General features: G+C 43.4%; 1 protein-coding gene across 2 annotated transcripts in view; it reads right to left on the bottom strand.

The window, feature by feature from the left end:
- Positions 1 to 27,799, bottom strand: part of jag2b (jagged canonical Notch ligand 2b) — a 65,913-nt gene that overhangs the window by 10,160 nt on the left and 27,954 nt on the right. The window contains exons 4-13 of one of the 2 annotated variants that reach the window (XM_033648930.2): positions 21,575 to 21,832; positions 20,460 to 20,520; positions 15,884 to 16,014; positions 12,550 to 12,669; positions 11,306 to 11,419; positions 10,878 to 10,991; positions 8,947 to 9,060; positions 8,476 to 8,522; positions 8,200 to 8,373; positions 10 to 172 (exon numbers count right to left, since the gene is read on the bottom strand). In XM_033648930.2, the coding sequence (XP_033504821.2) occupies positions 10 to 172; positions 8,200 to 8,373; positions 8,476 to 8,522; positions 8,947 to 9,060; positions 10,878 to 10,991; positions 11,306 to 11,419; positions 12,550 to 12,669; positions 15,884 to 16,014; positions 20,460 to 20,520; positions 21,575 to 21,832 (1,296 nt within the window). The remainder of the gene's footprint in view (positions 1 to 9; positions 173 to 8,199; positions 8,374 to 8,475; positions 8,523 to 8,946; positions 9,061 to 10,877; positions 10,992 to 11,305; positions 11,420 to 12,549; positions 12,670 to 15,883; positions 16,015 to 20,459; positions 20,521 to 21,574; positions 21,833 to 27,799) is intronic. The other variant, XM_033648931.2, reaches the window with a different exon arrangement.

Below are 27,799 nucleotides of genomic sequence, written 5' to 3'. Positions count from 1 at the left end.
TTCAGTCACCTTGACATGAGGTGGTCTGGCAGTTCTCCTTGAGCCGTTCACATGTCTTTCCCTCGTAGCCTTCGGGACACGCGCAGTAGAAGTCCTGGTCCATGCTGTGACACTTGGCCTCATTCTCACAAGGGTTTGGATCGCAAGCATCTGAAGGGGACCAGCCAGAAATCTGAGGAAATCAAGAAGAGAGGAAAATATTGTGTTATTATTTACAGGTCAAATGGAAAAACTGAAATTTAAAAACACCACTTAAACCTGCACAAATCAAGACTTTTATGATAATAACAGAGAAAACTCCTGCTGCTACATCATTATGAGTGACACCTTTTACATGACACACGGATAATTATCACTTGACTCTGCAGGCCATCTTCTTAATGGAGCATTTTAGCGTCTTTCAGCTGATTGTTTTGGTTTTATTTACGGTTTTGATTCAGTCTCTACACTCTAAGCATCGGCTGCCTGCTGCCAGAAACAAGCTCTGAAAACCAACTTTTAACTATGTGACCAGCACTAAACAACAGACAGATAAAGTTAGCAACTAGCTAGTGAACACAATAAATAATTTAACCACTCAAGAGTCACATTTTCCTTCACGAGTTGGTGGAGACCAAAACTGAGCTAAAACGGTATTAAAGCATGTTTGACTCAATGTGTTTAACAAATTTTTTTTTTTTTTTAAACATTTATTTCTCCAGGAAAAGTAGTTTTAACTGATTTGACATTAAAAATGTTTAACAAATTTAAAACTCCTCTGAATCCACCAGCTCCACTGGATCAGACAGGGGCACAGTAGTTGTGGCAAATGATATCATCACCCCAATAAAATGGCTCTTTGGTGATGATTAAAGATGAAGTGAAGCCAAATGAGCAGCAGAGAAAGCGGACCATAAGTCTGTGCATGTGAGCAGCTTAGCTTAGCTCAAGCCATTGTCGCTGTACAGAAACAAATCAAAGGTAAGTGGACGAGCAAAGTAAGCCACAGAAACTTTCCCTAAGCTCATCAAGGGTATCCATGCTTTTGGTGTTACATCTGTGCCATGCTTAATCTTGCAAGATTATTCTGAGACAGAGGCCTGGCAGAAGAAAGAGAGGGAGAGAAACGGAGCAGGCAAGAGAAAGATGGCCCATTATGAAGGCAAATATTGACGCTGGTCCAACATCATGCGGTGAATATAATAAAGACAAACCATCCGTCATACCACCCTGACACAGAGAGAACCCAACTAGAGGCCACGGTGACATATTTTGCCATTTCTACATGCAGCAACACAGAGGTTGAAGTGAAAATCTCTCAGTTTATGTAAACAGGAGCCTACTGTGCATAAACTCTGGGTTGCACCCCGTTGCCATTTAAGGTGCTGAACAAGGGAGTCAGAGTTGGGCAACAGGGTGGGTGAAGTCTGTGGTCACACACAGTTTATTTTACCCCAAGTGTCAGGGCCAGATACATTTTTTTCTTTGCTATTTGCATGTGTGTGGTCAGGGAAGCGTGTCTGAGGGCAAGAGCGACTATTAATCTTCAGCACATTAACTTAACTGTCTGGACTGTTCACAGGACAAGAGACATGTTACCAGCAGTGACAGCAGGGCTGGTATTGTTTTCATCGTGTGTATGTGTGTGTCATCACGGCAAAATGTGGTCCTGGAGACACCTACCACAGAAGCTGTTTTGAGTACTTTGGCACTTGTTTGTTAGGGGTGTAATAATACAACGATCTGGAATGATATATATATATTCAATGGTCAACAATTATTGATGTAAAGTGAAATTCCTCAATACATATTGTCATCTTTTAGATACGCCTTTTATTTATTTTGAAATCCCCAAGACACATCTGAGTCACTACTTTTGTTCAAGCACACCTCCTTCCTAAACATTCAGTGCTTAGTGGCCAAGTGCCAGGAAGACAATGGTAAGCAGCCAAAAAAAAAAAAAAAAAAAAGCCCAAAAACAATGAGGGTAGTTGCCAATACTAGCCCCTTTTACACTGCCAGATTTTCCAGCAAATGTTGGGCCGTTTTGCCGGCAAGCTGCGAGTGTTTAGACACAGAGCCGGATTGGCGAGTTGATCCGAGGTGCCCAATTTCCGCCTCGCAGGGTAGTCATATTGGCGGTACCCTTTTAGTTTAAAAAGACCAAGCCGGCCTTCTGCAACAGGAGGGACGGGCGGTGAAGGACAGGCCAACTTACGAGAGAATCGCCGAAAGACTGACCAGCCACGGCTTCCCTCCCACGTCACTGTTTACGTCACATGCTGAGCTACACGTTGTGTTACTTGCTCACGCCCCCCATTGCCCCGAAAAAGGCACATTCTGTATGAACAAAAGTAGGCAGGCGGCATTTTGCTGCACCCCCCGATTTTGTTTTTATACTGCTGAAAGGAGACTGATTGGGCTTTCCTGCAAATTTGCACAAATCCTGTTTAAAAAGGGCTTCTGTCTCACATCAATCAGTCGCACTGATGTGAATTGAATCGAATCAAAATCATATTGTGGCAGACTTTGTGATATCAGCAAAAATCGTATAGTTATCCAAAGAATCAATATATCGTATCGTGATTATGATTTACAGCCCTTGTGTTTATGTGTCTGTCTGTGGACAGATTTTGTCACAGTGATGGTGCCACAAAACTTAAGGTACGTAGCCGAGTAGGGTTGCAGGGATATACCAGTTTCAAGGTATACCATAAGTTGACCCCTTTATTTTAGTTATTTTTTTAAGGTAAGACTTTTTACACATACCTCCATTAACAAAATGTTTTCAAGTTTTAATTAGACTAATAAAAGTTTGTTCAACCAACAATAACCCTTCTGTTTTCATTCCTTTAAGGTTCATTCTGACTGATAATAAAACAAATTTGCTAATACCACGATACCGTGAAACCACCATACTTTCTGAGACAGTTATTGTACCGTGAAAATCTCACGCCACTGCAATCCTATCGCTGAGATCACAATGAGGGCTTAGTTGGACGATAGGTATGGTCCATACAAGGGGGCTAAAAGTAGAAGGGTAGGAAACAGGGTGTACAATCCGTGGTCCACATTTATCCAAGTCCTGGATTGATGTATTGCGCCTGGATTGATGCTAAATGGACTTGCATTTGCTTGGCCTTTCTAGTCTTCTAACTACTCAAAGTGCTTCTACACTACATGTCACATTCAGGACACATTCATGCAGTGGTGACCAAGGCTACCATACAAGGTCCACCTGCTCATCAGCTAAAACATTCACATGCACTCACACACACACACACACACGCACACACCGGTGGCACAGCCATGAACCGAGGACACTGTGACATGTTGACTAGAGGAGCTGGGGATCAAATTACTGATCTTCTGATTACTGGACGACCCGCTCTGCGTCCTGTGCCACTGCCACCCCACCATCATAAGACGGTCTTACTTGAAGTCAACCTTAAATACGTTCTGCAATACTTTGATGATTGCTTGTAGCCTAGTGTTCAAAGGATATTACTGCAGAACATTTACAACACACATTACTAAATATGAATCGCTAACTAGGTCACTAGGTTACTGCCTATTTAAACTACAAAATGCATGTTGCAGCTTTGTTGTGTGTGTTTTACTACTACTGTATATTTTTATGCTTTTATCTCCTTTGAAAGCAGCTCATAACACTGGGTTCGACATTAATTCTTTATCTTGATAACAGTTGACACCTCATTGTGACATCCATTTAATTGATGTTCTGGAGCTTTTGATCATATTGCATGATTTTCATCAGCAGGTGGAGTTGGCCCAATTGTCATAGAATTCTAACATCCACATCTCCATTTTTTTAGAGCACTTTAAAAGACATCCTGAAGGATTCCTGACAATTTCAAAACAACTTGGCACACAACCTTTGTGGATAAACGATGTTATCAAAAGCTTCAGCAGAGCTCCAAAATAAACTTTGCAGTGAGGTTGTTTTCTAGACACCTTAAAACATCATGTGATCCAGTAAAGATAAAATCGCATGGCCAGTTTTATTTCATCTAAGTTTAACATGTCAGCATGCTAACATTTGCTAATTTTTGCTAATCAAAAGGCACAGCGGAGGCCAGTGAGAGGAATTCAATTTTGCAGACCTTTAGTCATGAATCAATCTACTGGACAAATTATAATTTTGATTTAATGAATGTCTGAATCCCTCAAAACTCAAGGGATCACCAAGATCATTGAGATATATCATCTGGAGATTATAAATGTCTGAAGATAATTTCATGGCAATCCATCCAGTGATTAGTGTTTGACCCACTGACCAACGCTGCTATCCACACAGCCACACTGCTAGCATGGCTTGAACATACAAACCTCTTTCGGATGACTGCCCAAATTAATTATATGGGAAATAAAGGACTAAATCCACAAACTTTATGGCATGATTAAGACAAGCACGTCATCCACTGAGGGAGTGAATGTGTCTCTTTTTTCTGAAGCATTTCCTCTGAGACTCAAGTTGCCCTTATTTCCTTATTAAGACATCAGTCAGATCACGAATGGGCAAAGACACCATTACACAATCAAACTTCTCTGGTCTTGAGAGGAGACACTAATCAGAGAAATATGATGTGGGAGGCGTTGTAGTTTTGGCACTGCAGGGCAGGAATGTACACCGTGCCATAGCAGGCATCAGTGCTCTGTAGTATGTAGGCAGAAATCCAGCGTCACCTCATTCAGAGAGGCTCGTATTTATAGTAGAGATGCTAAAACAGGATTGGCTCCTGACCAGCAATGTCCTCCATTCAGGGCCCAGGAGATGCAGTGAAGTGTCGGTTTCCTCGCTGCTAACCTACATTAGCTTCAGACACACACACTTCACATATAAAAAGGCTGCAGCAAGGACACCGATATGGGATGTCTGCATGAAATTAAACGATCAATTACAATGAGACCAGGGCTTGGCTTATTAGGCTGGGAACATATTACACAACTTTTAGGCAGATCAGAATTTGGCAGTGGACAGCTGGCTTGGATCACTGTGCTGTAATGACTACTGCAGTTTGTGTATGTTTCCAAAATCCAAGTGACTGTCAAGTAAGTATTAATATTCTCTTCTTTTCACCAAATCATCATCATCATGGTTAAGACTGTGTAATTTTATTGGCATGTTGTGCCATGGAAACTTGTAAAGTTTATTGGTTGCTAAGTAAATCCTGACACTCTTTATGGAAGCTGCTGTCCTCAGGGAACATCTTTTGTTGCACAGTCTGCTATTATCTACTGTATAATATTTTCTTGTCCATCTCAAGGAGATGAGACATCTTAAGTCATGGACTGCTTTGCCTTGGCAGGATGTTTTCATAGCATCTAATGAGGGCTGTCGTATTGAAATAAGTTCCCTGTGGATTAAATGTGGCCCGACAGCAAGATATTATTCTTGATTTTAGTGCTCTATAAATAAGTTTTATTGTTAGGTATACTGTTGCTTTTTAGATGACAAAGATGACAGTTTTAAAACAAATTAAATGCTTGTTCATTGTTAAATGCAGAACACAGAAAGGCAATGAGGTTCGATAAGTGACAGCATTTTTTTCAGTTGAGACACTTGGCTTGCATCTGGTTATGTTTCAGAATATCTGCAGAAGTAAAAAATGCCGGCACAAGGTAACGATTTTCAATTTTTTTCCCAATAAAAGTAGATAGTTCTAGCTCTAAAAGTCGCTTAAAGTCACCAAATGATGTCATGCGCTCATTTCTGTATTGGTGATATGAATGCACATTCCTTTGGGAAAATGGAAAAATTCTACAACGTCACTGAGTTAGATTCAATGAAAAAATCCTCAGCAAAACATAAATGTCAGGCTTCCAATCCAGAGAGAAAGAGCTTCAGCGTAACCGTCACTACAACTGAACTCCTGCGGTGCAGAGAGCGGCGTCTCCTCTCCTCCTGCCTGCCCCACACCTGACTGCCTGTGCAGTGCTGCTGCAGGAGAGAGGGGGAGACCCCGCGCTGATGGCAGAGGAGGTGTGGACTGGGATTACTCTGAGCAGCATGCATCAGAATGAATAACATTGTCATGTATTTGAATGTATATCTTGCTTTTTCTCTGATGGTCTGAAGAAGTCGGAAAATTTGTTGCTAGTTGCTTTTTAGAAATAAGGTCACTACAGGAGTCTGGGAAGTTGTTAAATCTAGTGAGAAAGTCACAATGTTGGCAACACTATCAGCGGTGTGACGGTTGGTCAGCTTTGATGGGACGACTGGAGAAAAAGTAACAACAGCAACTAGAAAACTGAAAACATGCAGCGCTCAGCGGCTTGTCATGCTGCTGGGATTTACAATATAATGTAAATACGCGACACTCCCATGACAGAAAAAGAAAAAACCTAAACATAATGGTTGTCTGCCATCAACTGCATTCAGCTTGTAAATTGTGCAGTATTGCAATATTGACATTTTCGTGACAGTTCTTCATCTAACTTCATGTCAAATCGTTTCCTCTTCACATCTGCCACAGTATGGTTCTGCTCAGTTGTCTGCAGCTGTATCCATATTTTTCAATTATTTTTCAAGTCCCCTAAACTGTGCTGCTAAATTTATGTTGTCACCTGCTCATTTCTAACAGTCTACTGAAGCTCTGCAATGTGAAATTAGCCTATAAACAGAGATGAGGTCGCCCTATGAATCAATTTAAGGGCATTGTTTTTGCTAATGATCAAATCTCATGAATGCACTTTTTCCGACTCATGAACAGGCAGGATTTGTGATTTACGACGAGGTTTGTCCAATTGTGTGAATCTGACATGAAAACCTCACATGAGCAAACCTAACGTCAGAAAACTAAGAAAGGTTTGGGGTAAGAGTACATAAAAGTTCTTGTATGAGGCCCACTATGTGTCTATTAGTGCTGCACAATTAATCTAATCGCAATCGCAATCGCGATGTCAGGCTGTGCGATTACGTATCCGCATAAAAGGCTGCGATTTGCGATTTAATGTAGGCTAAATAAATGTTAACGTGTGTGCCTGTGAACGTGACTGCCTCTCCTGTAGTGTGTGGAGTTTGTTGACATCACGCCCACAAGCTATCCTGGTGCGTGCAGCCGGTGTGCAGCAGTGACCAACACAGACGCTGAAGAAGAGCATGAGCTCGACCATGAACAGGCTGAGTTGGTGGCGAAAAAAACGTCTGTTAACATGGCGATACTTTGGATTCAGGTACGGCGATGTTGGACAGAAAGATGTGCTGTGTAAGTGTAAAAGTTAAAGTCGCCACATCCCGCGGCAACACGACCAATCTATATCAGCACTTGAGACGGGACGTGGCGACTTTAACTTTTAAACTTTTACACAGCGCGTCTTTCTGTCCAACGTCGCCGTACCTGAAAGACGTGCTGTGTAAAAGTTTAAAAGTTAAAGTCGCCACGTCCCGCGGCAACACGACCAATCTATATCAACACTTGAGACAGCACAGGGAAAAGTAGGAAGAGTGCGTGCGAGAGAAAGCCGAGCCGTGTAACGTTAAAGACAAAGAGACAACTGAAAGCCGCCAGAGCCTCATAAAACAACATCCAAGCACAGTTAAGCAAACATTTGTAAGTGTCACAGGGAAATCATGGACTCCATAACAAATGAAAAAATTGAGCAATTTTGCTCGGGTTCGGCCCACTTGACATGCTGCTGTGTTGTGCTATGGCGTGCTGGAATTTGTCATTTACGTGACAACGCCTGAACCCAACACAGGCTCGCTCCGCTGTGTGTACAGTTCCGTGCTGCGCTGCTGTGTGAGCAGTGTGTTTGACTGTGCTCAGTCTGTTGATGGTCATTGACACACTGTCTGTCCATAACAGTAACTATGTCAGGTCAGTGCCCCCCTAATATAATGTAGGGGAAACACTGAATCAAGCAAAAAGACTCATGATACCATTTATTTATTACATTTTATTGTAATTATATTGTAATCGCAATCGCAAATCACGATATTGTCCACCATAATTGCAATCGCACATTTTTCCCAAATCGTGCAGCACTAGTGTCTATTGGTAAAAAAAAAAGTTCTTGCACAGTAGTTCACAGAATCCCACACACTACTGGTCCCTTTTCTGCACTATAGTTACAAAGTTTTGGTTTGCAAACCTTTATCGAAAAAGATCTTCTCAGACATGTAACGTGTCCAAAGGCTACAACCAGTTTATAAAATGTCACTGCATCCACAAAAATCCAAACCAACGTGAGACTCACCTCACACAGCTGTCCAGCAAACTGTGATGGGCACTGACACACGAAGCCGTCCAACACTGCGTGGCACTGGCCGCCGTTCTGGCATGGTTTGCTGTCACACTTGTTCCTCTGGATTTCACAGTGAGTGCCCACAAAACCTTGAGGACACTGGCAGTGGTAGCCCCTCGACCCCTCCTACAGATACACAGAAGAAGAAGGGTTAAACAGCAACGACAACATAAGCTGGTGAATCGGACGCACATAATATGATATATATTAAAGCTAAAACATCCATACCTTGCATGTTGCTCCATTCTGGCACTGCCCATGGCAGCCGTTTATGTCTGAAGAAGGAGAAGACAAAAAAAAATTAGGCTTTATTTTTGAACATGATGAAGGACATTAAATACTTATCACCTTATCCACTATCAGATGTAATCTACAATGTGGGATGTTAAGTCAAAGTTTGGAAAATAACTGGTGAAGCCAAGAGAGTGCCAGTCAGACCTTGCCTAGATTGTAACATGGCATGCAATGAATCCAGAGAGAGGAGCTGGGCATGCAAGTTCAGTCATGGTGATTCAGTTTGCCAAGGCGAGAAAGAAACGGGTTTCCACATGTAGGAAAGCCAGTGACTATAACTACACCTATGTTGTGAGTCCAGGAAGCGAGAAGAGGCGTTTTTAAAATAGCCAGAAGAAGAGGAGGAGGGCGCCAGTGGAAGGGCAGACATTTTAAAAGTGACTTTTGAATTAAAGAAATACTGACTGATGTCACAGTTTTGTCCGGACCATCCCCGAAAACAGTCGCAGTGATATCCGCCAATCAAATTTTTGCAAGAATAAGCATTCTTACAGGGCTTTCTTGCACACTCATTTGCATCTGTAAAGGCAGGAAGTAGAAGGAGACCGAGTCCATCAATTGAAACAAACCAAGGAAAGGACAAAGAGACAGGAAAGAGACCAGAAACCCAACCTCTGAAACCCGGATGATGTCATCAGGGTTATATGGTTAGTTAACTATAAAATGTCTCTATATAATCTATAAAATGCCCACCACATGTTCTCAGAGCCCCTGGTGACATCTCCCAAGTCCAAAAACTTTAAGATATTTAATCCACAATACTAGATAACACAGTCAAGCAGCACATATACACATTCAAGAAGCTGGAACCATATAATGTTTTGCATTTAAATTGACAAATGATGGGGCGTCCAGTGGCCTTAAGATAGATACATGTGACTACAACCTCCCTAGGTTTGAATCGGGTGTTGGACGTTTGTTCCACGTCATACTCCTATCTCTCTTCCTATCTACTGCTTGTGTCTACACTTCTAACTAAATGCCTTAATTTACTGTCTATCATCAAATCTATTAACTCCATCTATTAATAGAGTTTGGCAGTAAAGTTACATATTGTGTTCTACGAGCGAAGAATCCGCAAGCTCGTGTTTTATTTGCTCTGGCAGATGTGCTCTTGTCCCGCTTCTGCTCAAGCGGATTTCCAGCTGACCTGACCTGAGGCAGACGGACAACCCGAAAACATAACGCCTGGCTATCGCTTGCAAACGGAAACACTTGTTCACAGACATATTGAAACTAGACCATCACAGCTGCCACATCACCAAGTGATCTGATTGGTTCTAAGTCTATCCTGTTGCATCAAGAGGTATTGTGGTTTACAGCCTTTGATGATCCCTGTTGGAAATCCGAAATTGACTGACAGGTTCCAGACAAAGTCATATTTGCTATTTTGGTCTAGCAATGTCACGTTAATGTTAAGTGTCACAACAGACACAAAATTCCTAATGACCCAAAATGATCCATTTTTTGCCTCAAAGCCTCAGAGAAACAACAGCTGACAGTTTTCATCTGTTCCATACAGATGAAACGAGGGCAAAGTTTCACTCACAAAATGTCCACCGCCTCTAAAAACATAAAGTGTTACCACAAAGAAAAGCACCGCTGCTCAAATATTCAGGGGGGGGGGCAGTCTGCAGGGAGTCCTGCTGTGCTCCCTCACACACCTGTCTTCTCTCTGAAACCCTAAACTCTACACACACACAATCGCCAGGTAAGACAGGAGGCCAGTGGCTGCCTGTAAGCCGAGATCTGAGCTGGTAAGATGACACTGAACTGTTGGGATCTCTTTCCTACCTCCACTCCCCCCCCCCCCACCCCCGCACACACACTCACACACACTCACGCACACACGCCAACTTTGTTTACCGGTCGTAATCCATTTCCTGGCTTCATGCCGGTCACGTCCGCTTGTGGGGACGGGAGCGATATAAAAAAATAAAAAAAAAAACAATGCCACCGCCAGCGACAAACAAACAGCCGGATATAGACGCACGAGTAGTTCATAAAGTCATTGAGAAAAAAGGGCCGTGTAGCTGCCAGCTCATCCAGGATACTGACAGCTTGTTCTCTGGCAATGGGGCTCAGGTTGCTGGTTGCCAATTTGAATCCGACAACATATATCCTGAGCACTGCGTGCCTCAGAGGCCATTTTATTTGTTTAAGGCAGAGACAGGAAACAAACACCTGCAAAAACAAGTCTCCCTATAGAGATGAACAGTTGTTTGCCAAAAAACAAAAATCCTGAGCACAGGAAATATTATTTTTAACAGCCTCTGGTGAAAAGTGCAAATAAAAAGAAAAACCTCTGTGCTTGTATATTGAAATATGAAACTCACCAATCTGGCAGGTCTTTCCCTCCCACTGCGGAGGGCACACACACTCAAAACCGTCCTCCAGGTCGATACAGGTTCCACCCTGAGCACATGGACTGGAGGCACATTCGTCCAAATCTGAGAGAACAGACACGTCAACTCACTCTCTGCTTATTTGTAACTACACGCAACATTTGAAGAAAGAGTTGGACGTGATGATGGTGAAAGAAGACGAGAAGGAGAGAGCTGACAGGTTAAGACATGAGAGGTTAGGTGTCTAAGTATTAAGAAGGCCTCGACTTATTAAGAGGTAAACATTCATCTCCAAATGAAGGTGAGTGGATGCTGAACAAGCGTGTTTGCTCTGTTAATATCACAAAAACGAAGTAGCCTTGAGTGAAAGAAGAGAGTGTAAGTATTAGCATGACAGGGGTGGAGATGATTGGACTCACTGTTGGCACAGGTCAGACCCTCCCAGCCCGGCGGACACTGGCACTCAAACCCTGTCGGAACCTCATAGCATGTACCACCGTTGGCACAAGGATTGGAAACACAGGCGTGCTCGGCTGAAGGGAAGGAGGTGTGTTCAGATTAAAAGGAAGCAAAACATTACTCTTTGTTTTTACAGACTGCAATTATAGACCTGGATCTTTGTAGGTAAGCAGTCATTTCCAGGAGCGGGTTGCACCAACTGGTCTTTACCAAGCCTGGTTCTAACCGCTAAGTCGGTCTTTGTTAAGACAAGTCCTTCGAATAAACTTTACGTTGGTTGCAGTGACTAAACTTAAGCCCAGTCTTAACTGCGCCTGGTTCTTCGCAATGTGCGTCCATGTGAATGCCCATGCAACTATGGCTGCTGCTGAGCGGCACATGCCTTGCTAGGATACATTATTAACCTCCTGCTGTCTTGCTAATGTGTAGCCAATCATTTATCATTTGGAGCAACCTTATTACTGAAGATCAGAGAAAAAGAAAGGGAAATTCCAGGGACATCGAGATACGAAGATTAACAGAACTGTAAAGGAGATACGTGTCTGTGTTTGACTGAGCTCCACAGGTAATGTGAAAGGAGAGGAAAAAGTTGCAAACTTGTCTGCAACTTACAACTCACGGACGATGGTATTAAAAGATAAGAGCCACACGATCATCTGAACGCACCCAAGCAGCATTTGCAGGTAAATTTATACTGCTGCTTAATGTGCTGCAGCTGAGCCGCTAATTAGCTAGCAATCTAGCCTGACAACTAACATTAGCAGTGTACTTTTCACAGGTTAGCGTTTGTTTAGAGCCCAAGGTCACTTGTTCAGGTTACAGTCTTCAAAGCCCAAAGACATTCAGTTTCATATACGACAAAGAAAAGCAGCAAATATCTACCTTTGAGAACCAACGAAAGTTTGGAGATTGTGCCTGATAAATGACGATTAATGGGCCAAAAAAGTTGCAGATTATTTTTCTGTTGTTTGACTTGCAGGTTTGATACACAGTATAGTTCTATCTTTATTGTGGACTTTGACTTTTTTTCCTGCAACCTCCAAAGTACCTCTAAGGAATCACAATCTTTATGAACTTGGTGGAACAAGGCAGAGTAGGGAAACATTGACAGAAGGCCCATCTTGATTGAACACTATGAGTACACCACAGTGAATGCCCAGTTTTAAAGACAGTAGTGCAAGTTTTAGCATGGATTCACTCTCACCTATCTGACAGGTCTTGCCAGAGTATCCTGGTGGACAGGCGCAGTAGTACTCATCTGGTTCGGTGTTCATGCAGGTTCCTCCGTTGACACAAGGATGGTGGCGACCGCAGTAATTCAGATCTGGAGGATGACACACATTCAGAGACACAAATAGAACATGAATTCATCCATCTTGCCTGATCTGATACACCTCTGCATCTATGCATCATGTTCGTCTACATGCAATGCTGCCGACACTATGAACTGACCAAACACAACTTTTACAGTCAAGTCAAGCAGTAAAAGTGATGTGAATCAAAGCTGGAGATGGTAAAGTTGCAGACACTAGTCAGATTTCCATCCAAATGTAGCACCAAATTTCCAAAAATCAGAATGAAAAAAATGAATTAATGAGCATTTCAAGTTACTACTTGTATGTGAATATCAGGAGTTGGAAGCGTCGCCAATTCTCCCGTTGGGCACCATGAAATTACTGCAGAATAAGAAGGCACATTGCTCCACACCTTCAGACTTTGTTAACTGGATCGACCCTGTGAGAAATCTCTCTGCTTGCTTCGCCATTTTATCCTGCTGGTGCCGGGAGTTCCCAGAAAGCTTGTCGAGATCTTCGCTCTGCACAGAGCACCAGCTGTCAGCTTTGACAGGAAGAACAGAGTGTTTTCACGACCACTCTGCTGCATTCTGACAGATGTCTTACAGTATTTACAACTGAGTGGTTTAGTTGCAGTTATCATTCAGTTAAAAGCCCCTAGATGCCCCTTTTCTCTTGCAATTGCTGATGTTTTTTTCCCTGCACAAAAGACACTCGTCTAAACCCATCTGATCCCTGCACACCTTCCTTAGGCTAAAGGCCAGGTCACCCTAAAGGCTGGTAAATAAAAGAGCAGGGATCTGTCTCCACCGGGGATCTTAGGACCCATTCTCATCCCCCGAAGAGCCCTCGGTGACGAAGGGATGTGGGAGGATCAAGTGTCCCTGCTGCTGCTCGGATCACACGGGCAGTAAAACTATCCAGCTGCTGGAACGAGGAGAGAATTCAGACCTCATATAAAGGTACGCTAAGGTACCTTAAAATACTGTTGGTTTTTAAGTTTTAGATCCAGCTTGCAAAACAACATGATGACTGAAGCACTTTCTAAAACTGTCTCTTATTCTGCTGATTATTTTTTTCCATTAATTGTTTTTACCTGAAACTCAGAACACAAATTTGCCACCAGAACCAAACTTGTAGCTTTTCATGTGGTATGACCGGGTGATTTGTGTGGTCATTATCAATTTTTAATTTTAATATTAACCACTTTTGCTGTGAAGTAAATTCACATATCTATACCTTGAAATCTGCATAAAAATGGACAGGCAGAGGACACTTGGGGACTGGTCACAGGGAAACAGAGATCCATGTGGATACAGAAGACCCTCAGAAAGAGGAGAAATCACAGACAGCACGACCAGCTGGCCCAGGATGTTCACCTGGACGGTTGCTGGTTCAAGGCTCATTTTTGGACAAGTCTAGGACAGTTTGACAATCTGCTATCAATCCTCGGGCCTCATTACAGCTGATAAAATATTAGAAAGTACTTCAGGCTTCAGTTTGTTCAGACATGTCTTGCAGCTTGCTTTGGGTGATGATAAAAGTGAGCTAACATTAGCTTCACACGTCGCACCCTACCAATTGTTGTTTTTGCCACCACACAAGCCCCGTCTCTTAATTAATCTAATGCAGTGGTCGGCAACCTTTACTATCAAAAGAGCCATGTTTGACCAAAAAAAAAAAAAAAATCTGTCTGGAACCTTATAATGAAGTTAACACAGCCTATTTGGTCTAAATTATCCCATCAACATTACTAGCAGATCTTAATGAGCATTCCCTATGTTTAACCACAAGGTGGCTGCACTGCAGTGGGCTATATATGATTATTTTGTACTTTAACTTTCTAGCAAAGTGAAAGTAAATGAATATGTCCATGCGCTGTTAAATTCTGTATTTTCCTCCAAGACTTTTCCCTTTTTTGGATTTGGAATCGATAGCTAGACTAGCTAGGGAAACTCAAAACTAGCCACTGCTACTGAGGTACGGCAAAATTTCGAGGAAAAGGTGTCAGGCCGTAGATGTATGGCGCACATTTTAGTTGATGAAATGTTAAAACAGTTTTTTAGTTTGGTGTATAGGCTACACATTTGTACAACTGAAGAATGTAAGAATCACTTAAGACCTACAACAATCGTATATGAACATTAAAATGTTAGAAACTGGAACTGTTATCCATCCATTTTCAAATGCTTATCCGAAGCCAGGTTGCGGAGGCAGCAGGCCTAGCAAAGCACCCCAGACGTCCCTCTCCCCAGCAACGCTTTCCAGCTCCTCCTGGGATGAGATATATAATCCCTCCAGTGTGTTCTGGGTCTGCCCCGGGGTCTCCTACCAGTGGGATGTGCCCAGAACACCTCCAACGGGAGGACGATCAGATGCCCGAACCACCTCAACTGACCCCTTTTGACACAATGGAGCAGCGGCTCTACTCTGAGCTCCCTCGGGATGTCCGAGCTCCTTACCCTGTCTCCTTACCCTACCCTAGCTCCTTAGGGTAAGGGGCTAAGAACATTTATTCATTTACGTAAATTTTTTTTTATCACAGCCACACGGAGCCACCGGAGAGGGGCTAAAGAGCTGTAGGTTGCCTACCCCTGATCTAATAGGACAACCTCAATGACAGTGCATATTTTTTCTGCTTTGAATGAAGTTTTTTTCAACTCCCGGCGTTCGGGGCAGTCTTGCAAAGTACACAAGGCACATAGAGCGAAAAACAAGGGGCGCTAAGCAATGCAAAAACAGTGAACAAAACGCTTCGTTCTCACTAAAAACTATCATAAAGCCTCCAAAGGCCACTCGAACGCACTGTCTGATCAGGTCTGTTTGCCAATATTGGTGAAAAATCACAATCAGTTATCAAAATTGCTGCCAATTATTGTTCTGTCGATTGACCATTTGATTAATGGACTCATTGTTTCAGCTCTAATCATCCCTGAAAGTGACAGGACATGATAAATATGTAAACCATGTCTCCGCTGCACTTTGAGGTGGCAAAAGTATATTTCAACACATCCCAATTCCAACAGCTAATGACAGAGCAGCATTTCCATCGCAGTATTCTAATTGGTGATATGTTGTTTTTCTACAAAGTCTTCTCAGCTGCATCTCTGCTCTGAGCTGCTCGCTCACTTCATCAAATCCAGGCAGATGTAGCTTGAGGGGACGTGCAGGATGAGAGCAGGAACTCTGCCAGCGTCTTGTGTGGGAGGCGATGAAACACACACAAAAAAAACTTTTCCATACCTTTATCACACAGCAGGCCACCCCAGTTTCTCTCGCAGTTGCACTGCCACGGGATGTTGCAGGTCCCATGAACGCATCCAGGAAAGAGCACACATTCATCACAGAATTGGCCATTCCAGCCGTAGTTACACCTGTCAAGCAAACACATAAATCAGTTCACTCATCAAATCCCTGAACCTGCTCCCTGAGGAAACCCTGCTTATCTTTCATTGGCTGTAGTGTCAGCTTCTTTTTAATTTAGTCCTGTGTCAAATGTCCTTATTAGTTTTTATCACATTTAGTCAACCTCTTCCTCTTCCTTTAAGTTTTAGTTGACTATAAGTCTGGGCATTTTAGTCTTATCTCAGTCAAAGGAAACTGTGACAATTCCAGTTAAGTTTTCGTCAATGACATTTTAGTCTTTTTCGGTCATCAGATTACTCATCAGTTATCAGTTACTCCGGGGCGTCTCCGACTGCTTAGTGTGTGCTGATAATGTAATCCTGATATGGCACACACAGCACAGGAAACGGAACTGCTGCACTGAAAAAAGCTCTTTGCTGTCATCGAAAATAAAGAGAGATTTTAGTTAGGTCTGTACTCTTTAGGCAAAATTTTAGTCTTTTCTTTTAGTCTAAGACATTGCATGTTGGTATAGTCACGGTTAGGGTTACATGACATCGGTGCTGTCTCGTTGATGAACGTATTTACTCAGTTTTTCGCAACAAAATTAACACTGACTGGCTGTTGCATTAAATACTTTGCACTGTATCTTAAATGATCACTCTCTAAATAACGCATTAATTATGTGTTCATATTCTGAAAAAGAAATATAAAAAGGACTCTACTTAATAAGCTTGACAGGAAAGGGTTACTTATATTAAAACTTCATTACCTTCAAAAATGTAAAAACTAGGGCTGTCCATCGATTAAAATATTTAATAGCAAATCAAGCACATTTTTTATCTGTGTTCTAAACGTACCTTAAAGGGATGTTTTTCAAGTGTTTAATACTCTGCTTGCTTTATGCAAATGTATGTCCATATTATAACTGTAAAAATTCCAAAACACTGATGATAACTGTCCAGAATATTCTCCAGTACAACCTCAAAGGTACTGCATACTTAAAAAACACGCTGAAAGCATACCATGGCAAACTCGTTATTAACGTGTTAACTTTGACAGCTCGACCTAGAGCTTTGCATTTAAGATACTGTATCCCTGCTGGCACCAGACGTCAAAATGAGGTCAGAAAGACAGACTCTTTCGAGATCTGACTGACGTTTCATTTTGGTTGGAATGAAAAATCAGGTTGACTATACTTTAAATGTCAGAATTTCATATTGTGTGGACGTTAACATTATGACATTTTGTTGATGATTTTGTTCTATATACCTTACGACTAAAGCCTAGTTCACTTTACACGATTTTCACCGCAATTTTGACGTCGCAGAGGATCTTGAGAGCCACCTTGGGTCGGAGGTGAGTCAACAGATAGTCATGACGAGTCTTCATGTATGAACAAGCCTACGAGCAAGTCGCTCCCTCGTCTGTGACCGGGACTGGATATCTGGCATGCTAGAAAACTGGAGAAGTCTGACATGACTGACAAAGAGCATCAGCCAATGAGAGGTGGGATACGTCCCACGTCAGCACACAGGAGGACAGAAGAAATGTGAGGAGGACAAGCCGCAGGGTTGACACTTGCCAGGTTCACTTATTAGCCACGACATTGGGCTTGTTTCTAAAGTGGAGTTGCTTATTTGGGCTTGCTCTCTAAACGTCACCGTTCTCTATATATATCCGTCTATTAAGTTATTTAAACGCATTATAGTCGCTTCTTTTGGGCTTGTTTCCATAGCCCTGGTTGCTTGTTTCTCTCCCAAGATCTGGCAACACTGACAAACTGGCAAGCAACAACAACAATGGCGGCATCCACAGGATCACGGGGAGCGTGTTGTGTTTGGACCTAGGCCTTGGAGGCAGATTTGATTCAACACTGGGAAGAATATCCATGCCTTTACGACGTGTCGTCTCCAAGTTTGGTGACGTCACCGCATTATCTGGGGCTCTGTCGGTGAGGGCTCGGTGGAGAAATCTTAATCGTCGTAACGCAGTTGGTAAGACTCCCGCTGACAGAAACACACGTCGCCAGGTATGAACACTCAAAAGATTACGATAGTCTCCGCAATGCAAAATCAGGGTGAAAATCGTGTAATGTGAACTAGGCTTAAATGTCATTATTCTACGTCAAATGACGTTAGCATGAGACATTTGGAAGATGTTGGATTTTGGCTCCTTCACAACACAACTTAAAACCAACAAAATGTCAATGTTATGTGTCATCAGTATTCTGCATCAACAGACATTGGCATTAGATGTTGTCCTGATGTTGAATTTTGGTCACCCAACGTCACAACCTAAATTCACAAGAAATGATGTCCATGAACCCTGATAAAAATGGTTTTTCTCAGTTTAATCAGTGAACATAAGATGTTTTCTGAGTCGATTGTGATATTTGAAGGTCTTAATGACTGTGTTTATGTCCAGTGAGAACCTGCCACAAAGAGGAAACCCATCAAAACAGCTGTCTTATGAACATTTTTTAAATAATAAGGAACTTTTATTACAAGATCTGAAGAAGCGAAACAGATTCAGGCTTCAAACACTGAGCTGCTAAATGTGCCAAAGAGACAAAGAGGGTCTACTTGTGGCCCATTTGAGCCCTCGGGTGCAACCTACAGTGGAAACAGACCTAATACTGTATCGGCTCTTGTGTTAACCTATCCCACGGCCTCCTGCCAACTAATCTTAGTGGAGGGTGACATTCCAGGGCAGGAGGGGTTAAGAATACTTCCAGCGGCTCCCGTGCTTGGGTTAGAGTCTGGGGCCGACGGCTACGAGGGTGGTGCGGCGGTTCTGAGAGTGAGTGGCCCGAGACAACTGTGTGTATATAGTGTATACGCGCGCACAGCTTCATGACAGCGCTCGGCTATTCCAAGGCTGTGGTGTCGTCGAGCCAGCTGTCTTGCCAATTGACTGCTATTTTGAGTCTCCTGCAGACGGCACCGCTGTCACTCTGAGAGACGAGGCCTTCGGAAATCTCTGCCATTCTCAGGCTGGAGTGGGGGGGGGGGGGGGGGGGGTTGGGGAATACTTGGCATGCTTCTTCCACTGTATATGATTAGCTTCAGAGGGTCTGACAGCAATGTAGCAATAACACTAACAGAGCTCTGGCAAGGAGGCTCCCTTACTGCTTCTTAAGCTTGGAGGTATCAAAAGAGGCACTCTGTGGTTTAATTCTTGGCCATATTGATATCAGGATTACTCATCAACCCCTTACAGGCGTAGGCGTGATGTTTCTCTAGAGTCAGATTCCAACATCCTGGCATTTTGACATGTCAAAGTTTGCAAAGCATTCAGAGTGGTGAAAAATGTGTTGCATTGCTTAACCAAGTGATTCTTGGGACACGGCAAGCCTCTGACAGATCTGTCAGAACAAGCCTAATGTGTGCTAATAAAAAGCCTCGGCGCAGCAGCGTAACAACAGGCACGTACCGGCTTTTGTGTTTCTTAAAAGCCTGTGGCAAACAAGAAAAAGCCCATAAAAAAGTGTGGTGAAATAAAAGGCAATGAAAGAAGATGGCAAGGGATTTAATACCAACTTTCTGTGACCTGAGGCTTCATTAAATTCATGCCGCTGCAGGAAGATTCTTCACCGCTGCTCTTCTATTCATGTCGCTTTTCCTGTTGACTGGGACTTGACATTTGGGAAGAATGAGCTGCTTTCCTCTGTTGTCTGTCTGCTGACTGGAATAAGGACTCCGGATCGAGGCAGACACGAAAAAATGTGAAGCAGTTTCCTAAAAGTGGTCATCCCCTGTTATTCCTCGGCTCCGAGCCAGACTCTGTTTCCTAATAAAGGGAGGCAAGTGTCTCTTTCCATCTGGCAGGTGGGATGAGGGGATTTTACAAATGACAACGGGATGTAGCACATCCTGGAAACGTGGACCTACGGGGCTGCTCTACGTCACTTTGGGAAATGTACATAACACAGCGGGATATTAATTTCCTTTCCTGCCCCATGCCCTTCAAGGAGGACCGCAATGCGGATGGGGAGGGGATATGACAATTCCCAGCACGTTTAACCGGTGGTCAGATTCACACACCGACGGCTCCCTTTCTTCGGTCCGAGCAGCAGAGGGCTGATGAGATGCTTGGTATTCTGTGGAGGATTTCAGGTGGCTAAAAATACAAGAAGGCAGGCGCGGCGTTGCCCTTTTCTTCTGAACAGAGGTGGAGATGCCCACGAGGGAAGAAAAAGGCTGACACAAAAAGAACAACAGGCTACGGCAAGTGAAGGTGCCTCCGTTTGGCATCTGAAATCCATCACATCTTTGTCTTTCACACATTTAGCATGACTTTTAATCTCATTTTCAACAAGCCTAACATTGCTGCAGTTGCCTTTTCTGCTGTTACAGCAGCAACAACAATCAAACGGCATGTACAATATGATAGATCCACTCACAAAGCAGCAAGAAAACAAGCAGTGCGACCACATTTTTGTATATGAAAGAGATATTACTGCTAATCTTACTTGCATTCCCCCGGGACGGAGCAGCCGCCATGTAACAGGTTGCAGCCTTGCTTGCAGATTGCTGAGAAAAGGCAAAAAGACAGAGAGAAACAATTTAAAAGGTGTTATTTAAATTCCATCGGGAGACACGTGTCATTATATTTCCCTCCATGAAAACACATTAATCTATAAAAAAAAATAGGCCGGAAGGATGTGTGGGATAAGAGAGGAGGCAACGATATGGAAAAGGTGGGAGGAGGAGAAGTTGGATTGTTTGCCATCTTCCTAACAAGTGCAACAAGACGTGAGAATTCATGGCACCCTAACCAGGGCTGGGGGGCAAGGAAGGGACAACTTTATAGCCTGCATGTACATCACAACCCCCCTCTTAAAAGCAACCCCAGCCCATCTCCTCTCCTCCTCCTCTTTTCACCCTTCGTCTTCTAAGGTCAGTTGGGTGATTTATTGAGGCCCCCCACTCTCTCCAACACCACCCACAAGCATGACCCCGACACTGCTACATTTTAACATAAGCAGGCAGCACGCGTTGTCTTTCCACCACCCTGTTTTTTTGTTTTTTTTTTAAAAATGGTACATGGACAATAACTTTGGACTTACTTGAGAAGCAGTTGCTACATTTGTATACTCTCGTCGTGCAGAAATGATTCAAACATTACCATTTGAAAAAAAACACTCATGCATATGAGTAGAGCGCCTAGGCAAGCACATGCATTTGAACTGTACTCGTGCATTCCATTGAGCAGAGTTCAAACGCGCGAGGTTACCAAGGTGTGCTACTCGTCGTTTTTTTGATTCTTTGTTAACAGTAAAGGCATGCCAGAAAAGCCAAGTTTTCTCCACAAATTCAACATTACACAGGGTGAGTAACTGATGTATAAATTATCGTTTTGTGGGTGAACTATTCCTTTAATTGTGCTGTTGTTATCAGCTGCTAAGAAGTACTGAAATTGAGGTGATGTAAAAGTCAAATAAGTGCATCCGATCACATGTTCAATTTAAGATTTTAATACCATGACTTTATAGTTACAGCAATTTACACACCTTAGAGTCGAAAAATAGGGCTGCAACTAATAAACTGTCTTCATGAACAATTACTGTGTGGGACATTTGCTCACCTGTTCTGCAGTCTGGGCCCATCCAGCCGTCCAAGCACACCTGGGCCCCTGAAGGCTCGCAGCGATAGTGGCCAAAGTAGTCATCCCGAGGAACACACAGCTTATTGCACTTGTTGCTGTAATAGTTCTCGTCGCACCGAACTCTGATGCGATAGACGAGGCGAGCTACTGGCCCGTCATGCAGGATGGTCTGCCATTGGTCGCCGGGGTTGATCATGCCAGTGTGAATGCTGCGTTCGATCAGCAGCTCCTCCTCATCTGAAACAAAAGGCAGGTGAAGATAACTCAGTCATGTCAGAGCTGTGAATATTTTGTTCTGATTTAACCACAGAATCATTTAAATAAACATAAATAAACTTAGAATACAAACAACAACCAATGACATTTAATGAGACATTAAACCGAACAATTATCCCAGCGGGTTGCCTAGCAACTTCACTGCGACAACAAGACTGCAGGGAGCTACTGTTGTTAGCCTCCTAGTTTTACCTTGTACTTAACACACAGACAAGGCTAATAACTCTGAGAAAGACAGTAAAAAGTGTATTTGTGTCTTTAACATGCAGTTTCACACAGAAAATGTCATTTAAAGCAGCTATAAACAAAATCTACACAATAAAAATGTATCAAATGACAAAGTTAAAACATTGTGACAGTGTGTGAGGGGTCACTCTGAGCGATGAAGTCAGAGGGAGATCAGAAAAGAGACGGCACACTACAGAGTCATTTCCTGTGTCTTTGTCATGTGGGTTGCCCACTGCCCTGTCTAGAGACTAGTTGCAGGTCCTAAATCTGTTCACTCCAATGGGAGAATTGAATGTGAGCAAAGGTTCTTTCGCCCCATGGTCACTGGCCAATTTTCACAAGCCACATATTTTCTGAACATTCTGGCAGACAAATCCGGAGAAAATCATCTTTGTTCAAGACCTGTCTCTGTCTCAGCAACGCACTCTAGCAGATCTGACAACAACAATTTTTTTTGCTTCACGTACCACTGAGCAACCTTCATAGGATCCTGCCTACAACGGTGTACCCAGTACTCTTTATACACCCATGGATGAAACCTTCAGACTGTTATCTCTTAATCTGCAGTTCCCCTCAGCTTTAGCGAGCTTTAGGCCCTGATCACACAGAAGATGTGTGACGCTTCTGCAGTCTAGGTGCCTAGTGTTTTTGCCAGAGCACTCTGAACTCGTCGCCCAATATCATCTCTTTTTTTGTCACCTTTTTTCCCCATTGTCCAATTGGATGATTTGAGAGGCGGGCCTTCTGTTGTAAACAATGGAGGATACCCAGAGCTATACGGCCCAACGCTAGACAGCAGGTTGTCAAACTGCCTCCAAGCCATCCTAAAATATGCCTGGAATCGGCCATCATGGATGTGAAGCTCCTGGACCAACTGGTGGTACTCCCCATGATCCACCCTCTTTTTTAGGGTCTCATGTACCCACACAGATCTCTGTTTCCCTGTGTCCAACAGCCCCTCACCTTCAACCAGAGCTACAGCAAGTACCCTCTACCTCAACATTTAACTAGAACTAGATACTAATTACTGGGTAAAGAAATGTTAGATTGATTACATAGGAAGGTTAGTGTAAGGATGTGATGGGGTGGTTGCCTGGCAACAATAAAAAGGCGCAGCACGCGTTTTATTTTGCTAGCTGGTGAACACAGTGCAGCATTTAGCAGTTAAAAAGCCAGATATTTCTATCTTACTGGTGGAGACCAAAAACAGAGCTAAAAGAGAGTGAATATTGGACTCACATTCATGAGGTGGTCACACACATAACTCAAACTGAATGCTAATGTTGCTCTGTAACTGCTGGATGTGTAAATAAGCAACCATTTGCTAACAAGCTGGAGGTTGAAATAAATCAGGGTGTGGATGGGTTAACATCTCAGCTAAATACTTTTATCAGTCTTGTAAAGAATATGACACTACATGTTAACATGGAGCCAAAACCTACAAGTCCTTACAACTGTGTTTTTTGTCCGTATTCCCCAAGGTTGAAAAAAATAAACAGTCAAACAGAACTGAGAAGGCCCGGGGCAGCCATTGCATTTAGTCAGAAGATATAACAGTGTTATTTGAAACTCTGACAACAGACAATCAAGTGGAGTCTCCTTTATTCTGATGTAGAGTCACTCTCTCACAGGAAAAGCAGCACATTCTTATTCAGCAGACAAACGCTTTGATATCACATTATGTGTGTGTGTGTGTGTGTGTGTGTGTACCCACTGAATTTTAAGTATGCAATTGAAATTCATTGTCTGCAAATTGATCTATTTTCTGGTGAAGGCACACATCAGCGGTGCCTCTGAGCCGTCTGTATGTGCACCGTCATGTCGGGAGGTTGCTACCATTTAGCCTCTAGCACGCCAACGCTCACATTAAACATTGTTTGCCTCTGTGGGGCTCGCTGCAGCGCCGGCTTCCAGAAAGAAAGCAATCTTTATCACAGTGGGATTGACGCTGGCAAACAATCTCAACAATCTCTGTGGAAATAGGGGGTCTGCGATTTCCTTTTCATTTTTTTTTTTTTGCTCCATGGCTATGGGCTGCAATGCACCATAGACATTTTGAAGTGAGCAAGCAGGAACACACACACACACACACACACACACACACACACACACACACACACACACACACCTTCCTCTGCTGGGGGACTGACACAATGTCAGACAGAATTAAGCAACAATAACAGAAATAACCCCCGGCAGTTGCCAGATAGAGAACAATGGGCTCCGGGCCCAAACAGGGCTCTGCTACCTCGGTGTCTAAACACTGAGCCCGGCCACCCAGTCCACTCCACTTCCTGCTCGATAAACACAAGGAAAACAGCCGGCTGCCTTTCCTGAGGACACAAGGGGGAAGGGAAGAGGGGCACACTGGAGGACATGACGCCGGAGGAGAGGAATCTCACTGATGGACCAACACACTGCTCGGCTCTTACGTAGGACAAGACATGAGGCTGGTGCTGACTCAGGCCAAAGAACAAGTTCCACTGTCCTACAGATACACACTGTCATGTATTTCAGTATTTTCTTGCCCAACAGATCACCTTAAGGGTTTATTGCTTTGTCAATTCATACAGCCAATTTTTACTTAATGTCAATGACAAAGTTGTTAGCGGAAGTAACGGTGGAAACCTTATAACACATAATACTGCATTAAAAGAATGGCTGCCTAGAGGGCTGTTAAACAACCTGATTCACCTCTACTCACTGTACACCATCTGTCCTTCAGTTAAAGACTGATCTTTCAGGATCTTTAGTCGGATGCTCACTTTTTCCTGAACTTGTTTGGCACTGTAGAAGCCACCTACTGTAAAATGGTTCAAACCTTTTCAAAATTTAATCAAAAAGCATGTGTACATGTTTGTTGCAAGAGGTTCAGTACTTAAACGTTGCAATGCGACAGGATCTGGGCATGCAGATTCCTGTTTTGTCTGAGTCTGACTGGAGGGAAGTGGTGAACATCCATTCTTCAGATAGTTAACTTCAAAGCACATCAGTGATGTTGTCTGAAATAAAATGCCGTGCCTGTTTGTGACGTGACCGCTGCGATCCTTAAAGCATCAAGACAACATTAAAGGGGAAAAAGCTACAGCCCTGTCTCAAAGCTTCTCACTCAATCCAGTGGCACCACTATCACTAAATAATAGCTCATACCAAACCTGCAATGATCAGCCACAACACTACAACAATTTACAGTGAAGTGACATTGATCATCTTGTTACAATTTAATGTTCTGCTAGGAAACCTTTGGTTCTGGCATTCATGTGGATGCCACTTGACATACACCCGACTCAAACAACATTGGGGACCAAGTACACCCTCTCATGGCAACAGCACTCCCTGATGGCAGTGGCCCCCCTAGCAGAACAATGCCACATGAAAAAAATGCTCAGGAATGGCCCGAGGAACATGACAAAGGGCTCAAGGCTTCAACCTGGCCATCAAATTTCCAAAATCCCAATCTGGTAGAGCATCCACGAGATGTGCTGGTACTCCAGAGCCAAGTCTGATCAATGGTGGGGTCTCCTTGGATTGAACAAAGCTCTGACCTGTCAAGGCATAGACACAGGACCTTTGGGGTTGTCCCGTGGTGTCTGGCACCAAGGCATTGCTGGCAGATCCTTTAAGCCATGTGGGTGGCGAGGTGGGTGTGCCTGCGAATCCCACAGATGCTCGATCAGATCTGTTATCTGGGGAATTTGAAGGCCAGGTCGATGCCCTGTGCTCTTCGACACATTCCTCGGGCCCTTCCTCAACAGTTTTTACGATGTGGCATGGTGTATTGTCTGGCGGAAGGCCATGAGGGTGAACCTGCTCTTGAACAGTGCTTTGGTGGGTGGTATGTGTCAAGTGGCACCCACATGAATGCCCATGGACCCAAGGTTTCCCAGCAGAACATTGCAATGAGATGATCAAAAGTTACTCACTTCACCTGTCACTGGTTTTAATGTTGTGGCTGATCGGTGTATACTTCTACAACCAAACTCTATGACACCGTCCCTGATAATGATGACTAGATACAGTACAGGCCAAAAGTTTGGACACACCTTCTCATTCAATGCGTTTTCTTTATTTTCATGACTATTTACATTGTAGATTCTCACTGAAGGCATCAAAACTATGAATGAACACATGTGGAGTTATGTACTTAACAAAAAAAGGTGAAATAACTGAAAACATGTTTTATATTCTAGTTTCTTCAAAATAGCCACCCTTTGCTCTGATTACTGCTTTGCACACTCTTGGCATTCTCTCCATGAGCTTCAAGAGGTAGTCACCTGAAATGGTTTTCCAACAGTCTTGAAGGAGTTCCCAGAGGTGTTTAGCACTTGTTGGTCCCTTTGCCTTCACTCTGCGGTCCAGCTCACCCCAAACCATCTCGATTGGGTTCAGGTCCGGTGACTGTGGAGGCCAGGTCATCTGCCGCAGCACTCCATCACTCTCCTTCTTGGTCAAATAGCCCTTACACAGCCTGGAGGTGTGTTTGGGGTCATTGTCCTGTTGAAAAATAAATGATCGTCCAACTAAACGCAAACCGGATGGGATGGCATGTCGCTGCAGGATGCTGTGGTAGCCATGCTGGTTCAGTGTGCCTTCAATTTTGAATAAATCCCCAACAGTGTCACCAGCAAAACACCCCCACACCATCACACCTCCTCCTCCATGCTTCACAGTGGGAACCAGGCATGTGGAATCCATCCGTTCACCTTTTCTGTGTCTCACAAAGACACGGCGGTTAGAACCAAAGATCTCAAATTTGGACTCATCAGACCAAAGCACAGATTTCCACTGGTCTAATGTCCATTCCTTGTGTTTCTTGGCCCAAACAAATCTCTTTTGCTTGTTGCCTCTCCTTAGCAGTGGTTTCCTAGCAGCTATTTGACCATGAAGGCCTGATTGGCGCAGTCTCCTCTTAACAGTTGTTCTAGAGATGGGTCTGCTGCTAGAACTCTGTGTGGCATTCATCTGGTCTCTGATCTGAGCTGCTGTTAACTTGCGATTTCTGAGGCTGGTGACTCGGATGAACTTATCCTCAGAAGCAGAGGTGACTCTTGGTCTTCCTTTCCTGGGTCGGTCCTCATGTGTGCCAGTTTCGTTGTAGCGCTTGATGGTTTTTGCGACTCCACTTGGGGACACATTTAAAGTTTTTGCAATTTTCCGGACTGACTGACCTTCATTTCTTAAAGTAATGATGGCCACTCGTTTTTCTTTAGTTAGCTGATTGGTTCTTGCCTTAATATGAATTTTAACAGTTGTCCAATAGGGCTGTCGGCTGTGTATTAACCTGACTTCTGCACAACACAACTGATGGTCCCAACCCCATTGATAAAGCAAGAAATTCCACTAATTAACCCTGATAAGGCACACCTGTGAAGTGGAAACCATTTCAGGTGACTACCTCTTGAAGCTCATGGAGAGAATGCCAAGAGTGTGCAAAGCAGTAATCAGAGCAAAGGGTGGCTATTTTGAAGAAACTAGAATATAAAACATGTTTTCAGTTATTTCACCTTTTTTTCTTAAGTACATAACTCCACATGTGTTCATTCATAGTTTTGATGCCTTCAGTGAGAATCTACAATGTAAATAGTCATGAAAATAAAGAAAACGCATTGAATGAGAAGGTGTGTCCAAACTTTTGGCCTGTACTGTATTTCAAGCTCTAGCCGGAGGTTATGATATAGCACAGGAGGCCTGTAGAGCCAA

This window comes from Epinephelus lanceolatus, chromosome 13 (assembly GCF_041903045.1).
Source record: "Epinephelus lanceolatus isolate andai-2023 chromosome 13, ASM4190304v1, whole genome shotgun sequence".
NCBI lineage: Eukaryota > Metazoa > Chordata > Actinopteri > Perciformes > Serranidae > Epinephelus > Epinephelus lanceolatus.
This window is presented reverse-complemented; position numbering and strand designations above follow the sequence as displayed.